The sequence below is a fragment of the Scyliorhinus torazame genome, chromosome 9 (genome assembly GCF_047496885.1).
Source record: "Scyliorhinus torazame isolate Kashiwa2021f chromosome 9, sScyTor2.1, whole genome shotgun sequence".
NCBI lineage: Eukaryota > Metazoa > Chordata > Chondrichthyes > Carcharhiniformes > Scyliorhinidae > Scyliorhinus > Scyliorhinus torazame.
The window spans coordinates 264,710,728-264,725,621 of NC_092715.1; the positions used below are offsets into that span (position 1 = coordinate 264,710,728).

General features: G+C 49.9%; 1 protein-coding gene across 4 annotated transcripts in view; it reads right to left on the reverse strand.

The window, feature by feature from the left end:
• mamdc2a (MAM domain containing 2a) overlaps positions 1-14,894 on the reverse strand; it is a 154,566-nt gene that overhangs the window by 15,558 nt on the left and 124,114 nt on the right. For 3 of the 4 annotated variants that reach the window (XM_072517392.1, XM_072517391.1, XM_072517393.1), the window contains exons 10-11: positions 12,263-12,359; positions 9,333-9,485 (exon numbers count right to left, since the gene is read on the reverse strand). In XM_072517392.1, coding sequence (XP_072373493.1) covers positions 9,333-9,485; positions 12,263-12,359 — 250 coding nt within the window. The remainder of the gene's footprint in view (positions 1-9,332; positions 9,486-12,262; positions 12,360-14,894) is intronic. The other variant, XM_072517394.1, reaches the window with a different exon arrangement.

Sequence of the window (14,894 nt, forward strand, 5' to 3'; positions counted from 1 at the left end):
CCCCGGGACCCTCGGGAATCTCCCCGCTCCTCCAATTCTAGTCTCTCCTGCAGTCCCGATTTTAATCACACCACCATCGGCGGCTCGGTCCTCAGCTCCGGAATCTTCCGCCTCAACCTCTCTGCCTCTCTTTACCCCCATAAGACGCTTCTTACCTTCCATCAGGTGGCGGCACGGCGGCACAGTGGTTAGCACTGCTGCCTCACAGCGCCAGGGACCGGGGTTCGATTCCAGGCTTGGGTCACTGTCTGCACATTCCCCCCCGTGTCTGCGTGGGTTTCCTCCGGGTGCTCCGGTTTCCACCCACAGTCCAAAGATGTGCAGGTTAGGCGGATTGGCCGTGATAAATTGCCCCGTAGTGTCCAAAAAGGTGAGATGGGGTTACTGGGTTGCAGAGAGAGGGTGGAGGTGTGGACTTCAGTAGGGTGCTCTTTCCAAGGTCAGGAGCAGAACCGATGGGCCGAATGGCCTCCTTCTGCACTGTAAATTCTATGATAAGGGGCGTGATCCTCCGGAACTGTGGCTGAGGGCTCCCATCAGCGAAAATCCAGAGTGATTCCCATTGGTGCTAGGAGGGAGTCTGACAGGTCGTTGCCTGTCACACCGGGGTCCGCGCTGCTCTGAGAGGGGGGAGCGGGGCCTAATCTCTCTGCAGGTCCCGCACCACCGAGATCTCTGATCTCAAATAGCCGCTGCAGGACCCACGCTCCCCACCAAATCTCTCACAAGGGCCCATACCCCTCAGAACCTCCCCTTCAGCCCCCCTCATTCTCCCCTCACCGTAACCATCCCTCAGAGCCATCCATTAATTCCCACATCACTCCCCCCCCCCCCCTCCCACACCAGCCCATTCAGCACCCCCTCAAGTAGCCCCCATTCCCACCTCACTCCCCCCTCAGAACCCTCCCCCTCAGTACGTCACTCCTCAGTACTTGGCCCCCCCCCTCTGTACATGCCCACACTCTCAGTACATTCCCCCCCCCCTCAGGGCCCAGTCCTCCTCTCAGTACCTCCCTCACCCCCCAGCCCCCCTCAGAGCCCACCCCTCTTGGAAAGTTTTAACATGGCACATTGCAGGAGTGGCACGGTGGTAACTGCCCTCACAACAATTGCCGCCAGGGTGCCGAGGGGGGGGTCCTTCATGGCAAGTGGGGGTCGGGGGGGGGGGTTGTGCTGGGCTGCTGGGGCTCAGGTCAGGTGCCTTTCCCGCGATTGGGCTCGTTTGGCTGCTGCCTTTAAAGCTATTAACCAATCGGTTGGTAAAAAATTATTTTTTTCTCATAATAAAGTGAAAATGTTTTCATCTGTACCACTAGACCCTTTAAAAAGTCTGTCAGAAATTCATGTGTAAAGATCTGTGGGATAAAGATCAAAGTTATCCCTTTAAGGGTGTGGAAACATGTGAAGTTGTTTTCACACTGTCAAAGTATAGACGTCTGTGAGATGGCCAGAAAGCTGAAAGCTTTGAACTGGATTGTTTATATTCAGTTACACACACCATCCCTGCTGAAAGTTTTTTGATGGACAGGTCGAGGCAGTTTCAAAGGGGAGATTCAGATTGCTTATTTTTATAGCTCTGCAGGGATCCATTAACTCAGAGGAGTAGTTTTCATAACCACAGTTTGTTTTTTAATGAGTCTGCCTCTTTGTTCTCAAGTGCTTCCTAGAAAGTGCAGGGACAGCCCCCACAGCTACACCGTCATGGGAGAAGTAGTATGAGCCAAACTAATGGGGCTAAAGACAGATACGTCCCCTGGCCCTGATGCCTTGCATCCCAGGATCCTAAAAGAAGCAGCTACAGAGATAGTGAATGCACTGGTTGTAATTTTACAAACATTCTTGGATTCTGGAGTAGTGCCGGAGGATTGAAAACTGCCAATATGACACCACTATTCAAAAAATAAGCGAGGTAACTATAGGTCGATTAGTCTAACATCTATTGTGGAAAAAAGTTGGAGTTAATTATTAAAGAAGCAACGACAACACATTTGGAAAGTCAATCAAATCGAGCAGAGTCAGCATGGCTTCAGGAAAGGACAATTGTGTCTGACTGATTTATTGAGTTTCTTGTGCAAGTCTCAACCCGAGTTGGATAAGGGGAACCAGTAGATGTCTTGTCTGTCGGTCCTGAGAGTATCTCAGTGTGTCTGTCCTTAGAGTATCTCAGTGTGTCTGTCCTGAGAGTATCTCAGTGTGTCTGTCCTGAGAGTATCTCAGTGTCTGTCCTGAGAGTATCTCAGTGTCTGTCCTGAGAGTATCTCAGTGTGTCTGTCCTGAGAGTATCTCAGTGTGTCGGTCCTGAGAGTATCTCAGTGTGTCTGTCCTGAGAGTATCTCAGTGTGTCTGTCCTGAGAGTATCTCAGTGTCTGTCCTGAGAGTATCTCAGTGTGTCTGTCCTGAGAGTATCTCAGTGTGTCTGTCCTGAGAGTATCTCAGTGTGTCTGTCCTGAGAGTATCTCAGTGTCTGTCCTGAGTGTATCTCAGTGTCTGTCCTGAGAGTATCTCAGTGTGTCTGTCCTGAGAGTATCTCAGTGTGTCGGTCCTGAGAGTATCTCAGTGCCTGTCCTGAGAGTATCTCAGTGTGTCTGTCCTGAGAGTATCTCAGTGTCTGTCCTGAGAGTATCTCAGTGTCGGTCCTGAGAGTATCTCAGTGTGTCTGTTTTTAAAAATATATATATTTTATTGAAGTTTTTCAAACAAAAATTTCCCATTTTTACAACTTAATATTAATAAAATGTACTTTAACCGTTATTTAAATAATATATTAAACTAACAATAAATGAGAAAAAAGTATTACACAAGAAGCAATTATCCACAACTAGCATAAAGAGAGAAAGAAAAACAAAAAACAAAACACGAAATAACCCCCCCCCCCCCCCCCCCCGGGTTGCTGCTGCTGTCTATTCTGTTTTTCCATTATCATTCCGCGAGATAGTCAAGAAACGGTTTCCACCGCCTGGTGAACCCCTGAGCCGAGCCTCTTAACGCATATTTTTTTCGCTCCAGTCTTATGAACCCCGCCATATCGTTTATCCAGGCCTCCACGCCCGGGGGCTTCGCTTCTTTCCACATAAGTAGAATCCTTCGCCGGGCTACTAGGGACGCAAAGGCCAAAACGTCGGCTTCTTTCGCCTCCTGCACTCCCGGTTCTTCTGCAACCCCAAATATAGCTAACCCCCAGCTTGGGCAGTGTGTCTGTTTTGAGAGACAAGTATCTCAGTGTGTCTTGTAGCATTTCTAAAGATTGCCTCAGAGAACCGCATAATTAAGCTGGCGAAAGGCACACTTAAATTATTTACTCAAACTCCAGTTTGGCTTCTATTCAGGTCCAAGCCAAATTCCCTACCCAGCAGTTATACCGGAGCTTGTTTACTGCCCACTTGGTGGCGAGAACCTCTTTCTCAATTGTCGAGTACCACGTCTCTCTCCGAAGCACCTTCCGACCTCACATTGGTGCGTGAGGCGACCCGCTTTTCAATTTGGAAGGCGCAGTAAAAGATTCACTGGGCTAGTGATCCAGAGGCCTCAGGCTAACGCTCTGCAGGCAGGGGTTCAAGCCCCACCACGACGGCAGGAGGAAGTTAAATTCAATCGGTATAACCTGGAATCGAAAGCTTGCCTCAGACCGTAAAACTATCATCGATTGGTGTGGAAAAAAAAAAAAAAATCCACCTGGTTCACTCATGGCCTTCAGGGAAGGAAATCTGCCGCCCTCACCTGGTCTGGCCCACACGTTTGTCCTGACCCACACAGCGAGGTGGTTGACTCGGAACTGCCCTCTGAAATGGCCAAGCGAGACACTCAATTGAACTAGGGTCGGGCCACAAATGCTGACCTTGCCAGCGAAGCCGACATGCCAGGATAGAACATGATCGAAAAAAATAACTTTCATCTCTTTTGGTGAGGCAACGTTCATCCACACAGTACTTTCCAAGATTAAGATCTGGATGGCGAGGCAGATCAGTAACACCATTCTACCTCGTGTTTCTCTTGCTCCGTGGTGCAGTCAGGAAAGGCGGGATCAGGGTATTTAAATTGATGATCAGCCATGATCATAAGGAATGGCGGAGCAGCTCGAAGGGCCGAATCGCCACCTCCTGCTGCTGTTTCCTCTGTTTCTATTCGCACATTTCTGGTAGAGTAACAACAGCAACGTGAAACACACTTGTCTGCACAACCTCAGAACATCCCAATGTGTTTTAGAGCCAAATAGGTGCGGTCGCTGTTGTAATGTGGGAGACACAGCAGCTAATTTGCGCACAGCAAGCTGCAATGCAATAATAATCTGTTCTATTATTAACCCCCTAATATTAACCCTAACCCTAATATTAACCCAGCCCCTGGTTTAGCACAGGGCTAAATCGCTGGCTTTGAAAGCAGACCAAGGCAGGCCAGCAGCACGGTTCAATTCCCGTACCAGCCTCCCCGAACAGGCGCCGGAATGTGGCGACTAGGGGCTTTCCCACAGTAACTTCATTGAAGCCTACTGGTGACAATAAGCGATTTTCATTTTTCATTTCATTTAGTGGTGGAGGACGGTATCACGACCGGTACAGGCTTGGAGGGCCGAAGGGCCTGTTCCTGTGCTGTGTAGTTCTTTGTTAGTGATGTGGGATGACGGGTGAATATTGTCCAAGGAAACCGGGGAAATCTCCCCCCGCCCCCCCCCCCAGACTCCTGTTCAATACCCTGACCATTTGCATCCAGCCCAGCGGGCGGAGAGGGCCACAGCTTAACGTCTCATCTGAAAGACAGCACCTCAAACAGTGCAGCATTCCCCCAGTACTGCGCAGGGTGTGACAGCCTGCATTGTGAGCTCAGGAGTGGGGCATCAACCCTCCGACCTTCTGCCTCTCAACTTTCACTTATGTAGCACCTTAAACATCTTCACAGTAGCGATTCCCGGGCTAAAGGTGACGCTGAGTGACGTGAAGAAATCATAAAACAGGCGTGGGAGCCTTGGCTGAAGAGGGAGAATCATTGAATTTACAGTGCAGAAGGAGGCCATTCGGCCCATCGAGTCTGCACCGGACCTTGGAAAGAGCACCCCACCTAAACCCACACCTCCACCCTATCCCCGTAATCCAGTAACCCTACCTAACCTTTTTTTGGACACTAAGGGACAATTTGGCGTGACCAATCCACCTAACCTGCACATCTTTGGACTGTGGGAGGAAACCGGAGCACCCGGAGGAAACCCACGCACACACGGGGAGAACGTGCAGACTCTGCACAGACAGTGACCCAAGCCGGGAATTGAACCTGGGACCCTGGAGCTGTGAAGCAACTGTGCTCACCACTGTGCTACCGTGCTGCCCCAGGTGATAAAGGGTGTCTCCTCACGTACTGACAACTAGGCCGGCCCAAAATAAAAACAGGAAACTGATGGCACGGTGAGAGCGAGAGCAAAAAGTGGAGAGGGAGTGACAGAAAAAGAAAAAGGAGAACAGGGAAAGGACAAAGGCAGGTTTAAGAGACATCAGTTTTATATTTCAGGCTTCGAACAGCTGCAGTATTTCACCCTTTGTGTAAAAGCCACTCCTCAGTCTCACCGTGAATGGACACAGCACTCACAAACATGGTATCTGATAGTGGGGGTGTGCTGACTCCCCCCTTCACTAAAAATCACGCGGAGAAGCTGTACTTCCTGAAGGCTGTGTAACAACCAGCCCTGCAGCTTAATCGGAACAGCCTGGGATTCGCGGGTCAGAGGTCGTGTTCAAATCACATCACGGTAACTTTTGAACTTGAATTATAGAATCATAGAATTTACAGTGCAGAAGGAGGCCATTCAGCCCATCGAGTCTGCACCAGGCCTTGGAAAGAGCACCCTCCACCCTATTCCCGTAACCCCACCCAACATTTTGGACACGAAGGGCAATTTAGCGCGGCCAATCCACCTAACCTGCACATCGTTGGACTGTGGGGGGAAACCGGAGCACCCGGAGGAAACCCACGCCCACACGGGGAGAGCGTGCAGACTCCGCACAGACAGTGACCCAAGCCGGGAATCGAACCCGGGTTGTGAAGTAATAGTGCTAACCACTGTGCTACCGTGCCGCCCGAGCGCCGATAAACCAGGCATTTAGCGGTTGAGCATCAGATAAATTACCGCGAGGCTGGCGGATTATTGGCCAAGTGAGGAAAACCTTCCGACCGTTCTCAGCTATGAAAAGTTGGTGGGGTGGCGATGTTACTGGGCTAATCATCCAGAGGCCAGGCTAACGCTCTAATGAACGCGAGCACACCACAGGCCTTCTTCACAGCTCTATCCACTTGAGTGGCAACTTTCAAAGATGTATGAACATAGACCCCAAGGTCTCTCTGCTCCTCCACAATGCCAAGAACCCTACCGTTAACCCTGTATTCCGCATTCATATTTGTCCTTCCAAAATGGACAACCTCACACTTTTCAGGGTTGAGAAGAGTAAGAGGCGACTTGACTGAAACACGCCAGGTCCTGAGGATTGCTGACAGGGTGGATGTGGAGAGGATGTTTCCTCTTGAAGAATATAGAACCCGGGTCACTGTTCAAAAATAAGGGGTTGCCCATTTAAAACGGAAAGGAGGTGAACATTTTTGTTGTCAGGGGGTCGTGAGTCTCTGGAACTTACTTCCTGAAAAGGCGGTGGAAGTAGAATCTTGGAATGTTTTTAAGGAGAGAGGAGGGTAGATTCTTGGTAAGCAAGAGGGTGAGAGCCTGGGTGCAGATTTGAGGTTACCATTAGATCAGCCATGACCTTATTAAATGGCGGAGCTGGCTGCCGGGGCTGAATAGCTCCCTTCTATCTCTTGTTCGTATGTTCATATGTGGGGGGAGTTAGCATAGATTGTCATAATTCACCAATGTCCTTTAACTGCCGGCCTTTACCGTGTCTGGCCTCCATGTGACTCCAGGCACGGCAATCTGGTTGACTCTTTAAAAAAAAAAAAATTTAGAGTACCCAATTCCTTTTTTCCAATTAAGGGGCAATTTAGCGTGGCCAGTCCACCTACCCTGCACATCTTTGGGTTGTGGGGGCGAAACCCACGCAGACACGGGGAGAATGTGCAAACTCCACACGGACAGTGACCCAGAGCCGGGATCGAACCTGGGACCTCGGCGCCGTGAGGCAGCAGGGCTAACCACTGCACCACGTGCCGCTCTACCTGGTTGACTGTTAACCGCTCTCTGAAATGACCTGGCAAGCCACTCAGTTGAAGGGCACTTAGGGATGGGTAACAAATGCGGGCCTTGCCAGGAACGCCCGCACCCGATAAAATAATTCAAAAAAGAATCTTGCCTTTGTTTCATTCGCCAGCCTGAACATTGCTGATTGGACAGAGGGCGGACATCAGCGGAAAATGAGTGCTGCTCCCACACAAGGGGCATCGAGTGGACTTCCCACTGGGTATTAGGGACAACAGCCAATTAAATGCCCCCCCCCCCCCACTCTCCCAAGGCTCGTCCTATTACAGACAGCAGCCTTCCCCCAAGAACGGCTGATCCAATCAGAGAGCCAGCAGTGCGACGGCGCCACCAGGAGCGCTGGCCACTGTGAGGAGGTCTTCCGGGGCCCCCAAATCTACTGTACTTCACCCAGCCTCGGAGCGGCTGGTAGAACGCAGCCCTCTGGTCTCGTGGGATGACCTGGAATGCCAATCGGCCGTCACAGAACAGGAAACTCCACAAAAGCCTCTTCATTCATATTGAGGCGTGCTCTCATAAGTTCTTAAGACATAGGAGCAGAATTAGGCCATTCGGCCCATCGAGTCTGCTCCGCCATTCAATCATGTCTGATACGTTCCTTATCTGCTACCTACAATGCTACAGACCAAGATCTGGATTGCAAAATCAGCCAGAGCGTCTCCTCCCAAGAACACATGACCTTGGAGCGGGAGTTCGCAATTTAGCCTCCCAAGCCTAAACACACTCAATGTGATCATGGCTGATCCTATCTTGGCCTCAACTCCACCGTCCTGCCCGTTCTCCATAACCCTTCAACCCATTACCAATTAAAAATCTGTCAAACTCTTCCTTAAATTTACTCACTGTCCCAGCATGCACCACACTCTGGAGTAGCGAATTCCACAGATTCACAACCCTTTGGGAGAAGTAGTTTCTCCTCCAATCTGTTTTAAAATTGCTCCCTCTTATTCTAAGATTATGACCTCTCGTTCTAGAATGCCCCACAAGAGGAGGCATCAGCTCCACGTCCACTTTATCCAGACCTTTTAGCATCTTGTGTACCTCAATTAGATCTCCCCACGTTCTTCTAAACTCCAGAGAGTATCGGCCTAAACTGTTCAATCTCTCCTCATACGACAAACCCTCATCTCTGGAATCAATCTAGTGAACCTCCTCTGAACTGCCTCCAATGCCACTACATCTTTCCTCAAATAAGGGGACCAAAACAGTGCACAATACTCCAGGTGCAGTCTCACCAATGCCTTGTACAGTTGCAACAACACTTCCTGAACATTATACTCTATTCCTCACACACTAATCAAGCAACATCATTTACACAGCCTCGTCAATGTATTAAAACATCCTCAGGCACTTCATTTTGATTTGATTTATTATTGTCACATGTATTAGTGTACAGTGAAAAGTATTGTTTCTTGCATGCTGTACAGACAATGCGTACTGTACATAGGGAAGGAAGGAGAGACTGCAGAATATAATGTTGCAGTTATAGCAAGGTGTAGAGAAAAGATCAACTTAATACGAGAATATCAACTTAATATTCATAGGAGTGATGATCAAACTCAATCCGACATCGGGCTGCATGAGGCGATATTGAGACTGGGGATGTAAATACTGGCCAAAGAGTTGGATTCTCAGCCACATCTTGAACAAGGAGAGAGAGAGGTAGAAGGTTTAAGGGAAGAAATTCCAGAGTTTAGGGTGTCAGCAGTTGAAGGCACAGTTGCCGATGTTGGAACAATTGAAAATCGGGGATGTGCAAGAGTTCAGCTTGGGGGGTGGGGGGGGGAACAGAACAATCATGGAGGGATTTAAATGCGAGGATGAGAATTTTAACAGTGAGGTGTTACCGGACTGGGAACCAACGTAGGGCAGCAAGCAAAGGTGTGAGGGGTGGATATGTCCGGGTATGAGTAGGGCACAGGTGGCAGACGAAAATGAATTTGCTACTCAGAGAAGTCAGGGTTACATCAATATCCAAGACAATAATTGGCAGTCAGCCTTACTTTCCCCCCCAATCAGACTTTGGCCACTTAGTAAATAAGGAAAGCCTCTTAACTTGTTCTTGCTTAGTCAGCCCACGCTATAGGAAAGAGACAAACAATATTGCAACTGCGTTAAGGACGTTTATCGAAATACAACTCACCTACCCCTGTAGTGTGATCTCCTTTTGGGCCTGTGAAGGATGTGGGCGTTGTACCCGTTCTTCTGTACCAGTTGCCTTTGTCATCATGATCCTGCACAAATCCACAATTATCCCCATCAAAACTGCACTTTCCTGGGGTAGGTAGCCAGGAACCTGTGGAAAGAAAAATAATCTCTTCAAAAGACTTCAGCTTCGAGGTTAGGTTAGAGAATCTGGGGTTGTTCTCCTTGGAGTGAAGGAGATTGTGGCACGGGGGCCCAGTGGTTAGCACTGTTGCTCCACAGCTCCAGGGTCCCAGGTTCGATTCCCGGCTTGGGTCACTGTCTGTGCGGAGTCTGCACGTTCTCCCCGCGTCTGCGTGGGTTTCCTCCGGGTGCTCCAGTTTCCTCCCACAGTCCAAAGATGTGCAGGTCAGGTGGGTTGGCCATGATAAATTGCCCCTTAGTGTCCAAAAAAGGTTAGGTGGGGTTACTGGGTTACGGGGATGGGGTGGAGGTGTGGGCTTGAGTAGGGTGGTCTTTACAAGGGCCAGTGCAGACTCGATGGGCTGAATGGCCTCCTTCTATACTGTAAATTCTATGATTTGATAGAGCTGAACAACATTATGACAGATTTGGATAAGATAATCACAGAAAAGTTGTTCCCATCCACTAAGGACCAGATTTCAGGTTTTGCCCTAGAGATGCAGGGGAGGGACCTTTTTTATACAGCGAGTGGCAATGACCCAATGACCTGGAACTCGCTGCCCATGAAGGGAGGGGGGGGGGGGTGCAGAGACAATGCATGATTTCAAAAGGGGTATCGGATGGTCACTTGATGGAAATAAACTTACAGGCAACGTGGATAGAACAGGGGAATGGGGCTGACTGGACTGCTCTGAGGGAGCTAGCATGGATGTGACGGGCCGAATCACCTCCTTCTGGGACATAAATAGCTAGGACTCTTATTCCAGATTTAACCCACTTCCTCGTTCAACATTTCCATTGTAATAACATAATCTGAAAATACTGCAGCATTAAGAATGACACCTGATTAAATTCCTGAGGGAGGGTACAACTGGGGAGGCCTCAGAATCAAGTACCGTCCAGGTCAGAGGTTGCACTTTAGGGCCCCGATTCCCGGCTGGAATTCAGAAAGAGGTTCTTTTTCCCAGGAATGGTCAATCGTTAGAACGGGCGGTCAACAGTGGTTGCCAAATTCACCTTCAAGCGGGAGCTGGACCTCTTTCTGGCTGGGTCCAGGGATCCCGAGACCTGCATGTACTTGGGAGTCTATGGGCCATTCAATTGGCAGTCCCTCAACTCAATTCCACCTGCCTTTCTCCTGGCCTGTGACAAATTTTTGTAAACCTATCTCAAATCTAAAACGAACAACGTTTTGTGGAAGAGAGATCCAAAATTCTACTGTTCTTCGCGTGGACAAATGTATCCTAACTGTACTCCTGAGCGACCTGCGCCAAAACCTACCACTCCCCGCACGGCCAGTTTTCGAGCAGCGGATGTGGTGATCTGTTCAAATCCCCGCTGACTTACAACCAGCTCTGCAGTGTGTCCAGTTCGGTCTCCTTATTTGAGGAAGGATGTGGTGGCATTGGAGGCAGTTCAGAGGAGGGTCACCAGATTGATTCCGGGGATGAAAGGGTTGACGTACGAGGAGAGATTAAACAGTTTGGACTTATACTCGCTGGAGTTTAGAAGGATGAGAGGGGATCTGATCGAGGTGTATAAAATACTAAAAGGGATTGATAAAGTAAACGTAGACCAAATGCTCCCCCTTGTGGGGTAATCTGGAATGAGAGGTCACAGATATAGGGGGCGATTCTCCCAAATGGAGCCCAAGTGTTTGCGCCGTCGCGAACGGCGTCGCGTTTCACGACGGCGCGAACCGGGCCCGGGTACGACCTATTCTGTCCCCCGCACGGGGTCAGCACGGCGCTGGAGCGGTTCACGCTGCTCCAGCCTCCCTTCCCGGTACCAACTGGGCGCCGCGCCGACCCGCGCATGCGCGGGGGACTTCTTCTCCACGCCGGCCCCGACGCAACACGGCGTCGGTGATCAGGTGCCGGCCGCGCAGGAAAGTAGTGCCGGGGAGTGGGGGGAAGAGGCCGGCCCGCCGATCGGTGCAACTCGATCACGGGCCAGACCCCATCGGAGTCCCCCCCCCCTCCCCACAGGCCACCCACCCGGCCCTTCGCGCAGAGTTCCCGCCGGCAGCGACCAGGGGTGATCGGCGCCAGCGGGACTCGGTCGTATCCGCGCCGCCGCTTGGCCCAGCCAGGCTGGATAATCGGCCGATTCCAGCGGCCTGCACTGCGTCAAACGCACCGGCGCAAATGCCGCCGCTTCTCCGCACCCTGGAGAATCGCGCGCGGCGTCGGGGTGTCGGGGCGCGGTTGCGCCGATTCTCCGGCCCGGCGCGGGGCTCAGTGAATCGCCCCCTTGGTTTGAGAGGCGGTAGATTTAAAACGGAGATGAGGAGGAACTACTTCTCGCAGAGGGTGGTGAATTTGTGGAACTCGCTGCCACAGTGCGGGGGAATTGGGGTCATTAAATGGTTTCAAGAAGGAGACAGGTACATTTCTGATTTTAAAAGCAGGTTAAAGGGATATGGGGAACAGGCAGGGAGGTGGATTTGAAACCAGGAAGAGATCGGCCATGATCTGATTGAATGGCGGAGCAGCCTCGAAGAGATGAATTGGCGACTTTTGCTCCAATTCCAAAATTCAGATTTGTGGATTCAGCTAGAAATAGCCACGTAATTAATGGATCCTCTGCTGTTGTCCATTGGTGATGTTCTGGATATTTTGTTGGCATAACCATGGTAACAATGAAAGGCATCTTGCTGGTAATGTTCACTATTGATAACATGAAGGATGAATAAATATTGATGCTTTTTTTTTTTCATACTTATCCCTTCAGCACAGTCCATACCTCCAGGGATCCGACAGTCTCCTTGGCTCACTGTGATGTCATCCAATGCTACTTTTCCACAGTTCCAGAAATTCTTACAAACGCTGACAAAAACTATCTGGGAAATAAATGGAAGAAAGTTGTTCCTTCAGTAATTTCGCAAGCATTTTTCCTTCCGAGATAGAATCCGTATCGTACTCCCTCCAAGTTATAGCTCCACAAACACTTGAGATTCCGTTTCGTCAATGAGATGTAAATTGACAGGCAGAATCATAGAATCATAGAAGTTTACAGCATGGAAACAGGCCCTTCGGCCCAACCAGTCCATGCCGCCCAGTTTTTACCATTAAGCTAGTCCCAGTTGCCCGCACTTGGCCCATAACCCTCTATACCCATCTTACCCATGTAACTACCTAAATGCTTTTTAAAAGACACAATTGTACCCGCCTCTACTACTACCTCTGGCAGCACATTCCAGACACTCACTACCCTCTGAGTGAAGAAATTGCCCCTCTGGGCCCTTCTGAATCTCTCCCCTCTCACCTTAAACCTAGGCCCTCTAGTTTTAGACTCCCCTACCTTTGGGAAAAGATGTTGACTATCTACCTTATCTATGCCCCTCAGAACAGAACACTTCTGCGACAGAATCTTATCTTAATCATTGTTAGGGTTCAGGGAGAGCTGTATTCCAACTGATTTTAAACAGTATCAGAAGACAGGAACAGAAGGAAGCCTTTCAATCTGTGCATTCATTTCTTTGACGGGCGAAGTGAATTTTACCCTTATTTACCCACCTTGTTTCTCTAACACCTGCAGAACAAAAAACAATCTTAATCTTGAAATTCCCAATCGCTTAATACCATCCAGGACAAAGCAGCCTGCTTCATTAGCACCCCACTCACCATCTTCAACATTCACTCCCTCCACCACCGACGCACAGTGGCAGCCGTGTGTACCATCTACAAGATGCACTGCAGCAACTCCCCAAAGCTCCTTCCGCAGCACCTTCCAAACCCGTTACCTCTGCCACCTGGAAGGACAAGAGCAGCAGATTCATGGGGGACACCACCACCTGCAAGTTCCCCTCCAAGTCACTCACCTTCCTGACTTGGAAATTTATCGCTGTTCCTACAGTGTCGTTGGGTCAAAGCACCGGAACTCCCTCCCTAACAGCATTGTGGATATTCATACACTACGGGCGGGATTCTCTGATCCTGAGGCTAAGTGTTGACGCCCTCGTAAACGCCGTCGTGTTTCCTGACGGCGTCAACATGGCCTCAGGATCAGCAATTCTGGCCCCTACAGGGGTCAGCACGGCACTGGAGTGACCCACACTGCTCCAGCTGCCGATCCCGGCGTCAACAGGGCGCCGCGGGGTCCGCGCGTGCACAGTGGCTCCCTTCTCCGCGCCGGCCCCGACGCAACATGGTGTACGGCTACAGGGGCCGGCGCGGAAGAAAGGAGGCTCCCAGCCCGAGCGACCGGCCGATCGGTGGGCATTATCTGTTCATTATCATATTGTTTTTAGTACTGGTTTTCTGTGTGTGCAGGTTGGCTGCTGTGTTTAATACACTCCAACAGTGACTAGACTTCAAAAAGCACTTCAATGGTTGCAAAACAGCTCCGGGGCATTCTGAAGGAGGAAATGTGAAAGCAGATTTTTATTAAACCGGACTGAAGTATCCGACTGGATCATATGTGGTCGGGTCACTGGAGTGTGGTTTGGAGTCATTGACATTCTGACTCTGAAGTGAGAGAGCTATCATTCAACCGGAGCTGACAATCGGCGCTCCATGTGGTGCGGTGTTGAGTCATGGGGAGTGAGGAAATTTCCAAGTTTGGTCGGCGGGGATGGAAGTTGCACTGTTAGAACGGGCCTGGTGAAAGGCAGGGTTAACATCTGGGGCTAGCACAGTTTGCTAAATGGCTGGCTTGCAATGCAGAATAATGCCAGCAGCACGGTTCAATTCCCGTCCCGGCCTCCCCGAACAGGCGCCGGAATGTGGCGACAAGGGGCTTTTCACAGTAACTTCATTGAAGCCAACTTGTGACAATACGCTATTATTATTATATTATCAGCTCTCTCACCAGTGGCCAGTGATGCCCGGTGGAAAAGTGCGTCTTTCTCAATTGAGGACAAGAAAGGAACTGACTGTGAAATTCTCACCAAGTCAATTAATGCTGAAAGATAATTTTAACCGAACTCACTGTTGATCAAATCGTCAATTTGTTGCAGAATTATATATATTTGGTTTACCTCAGGGCAATGCAGAGATGAGATTAGTTTCCAAGTGTGCAACACGTTTATTTGGAGTGTTTAAAAGAATATCTCCGCACTCAAAGAATGTCTGCACCCGTGCTCACCCCAGCTCAGCTTCTCGGGTCTTCTGGTGTGTCTGTTTACATTAGCTCAGAGTCATCACCCAGGCTTAACCACTCAAGCACAGTGAGCATGGATCTGTTACCAGACTAACATAATCGAACACAAAACAATTCAACTATTGAACGCTAATCTCGCCTCCTTGGCAGCCCACGGGATCAATGGAATTTGGATTTCAGACCAGCCCAAGATTACTCATTGACTTTAAATAGAGAATAGAACGTGGCGGGCTGTAAAACCAATAGTGTACCCAACTGCTGAGAGACAGGTTTA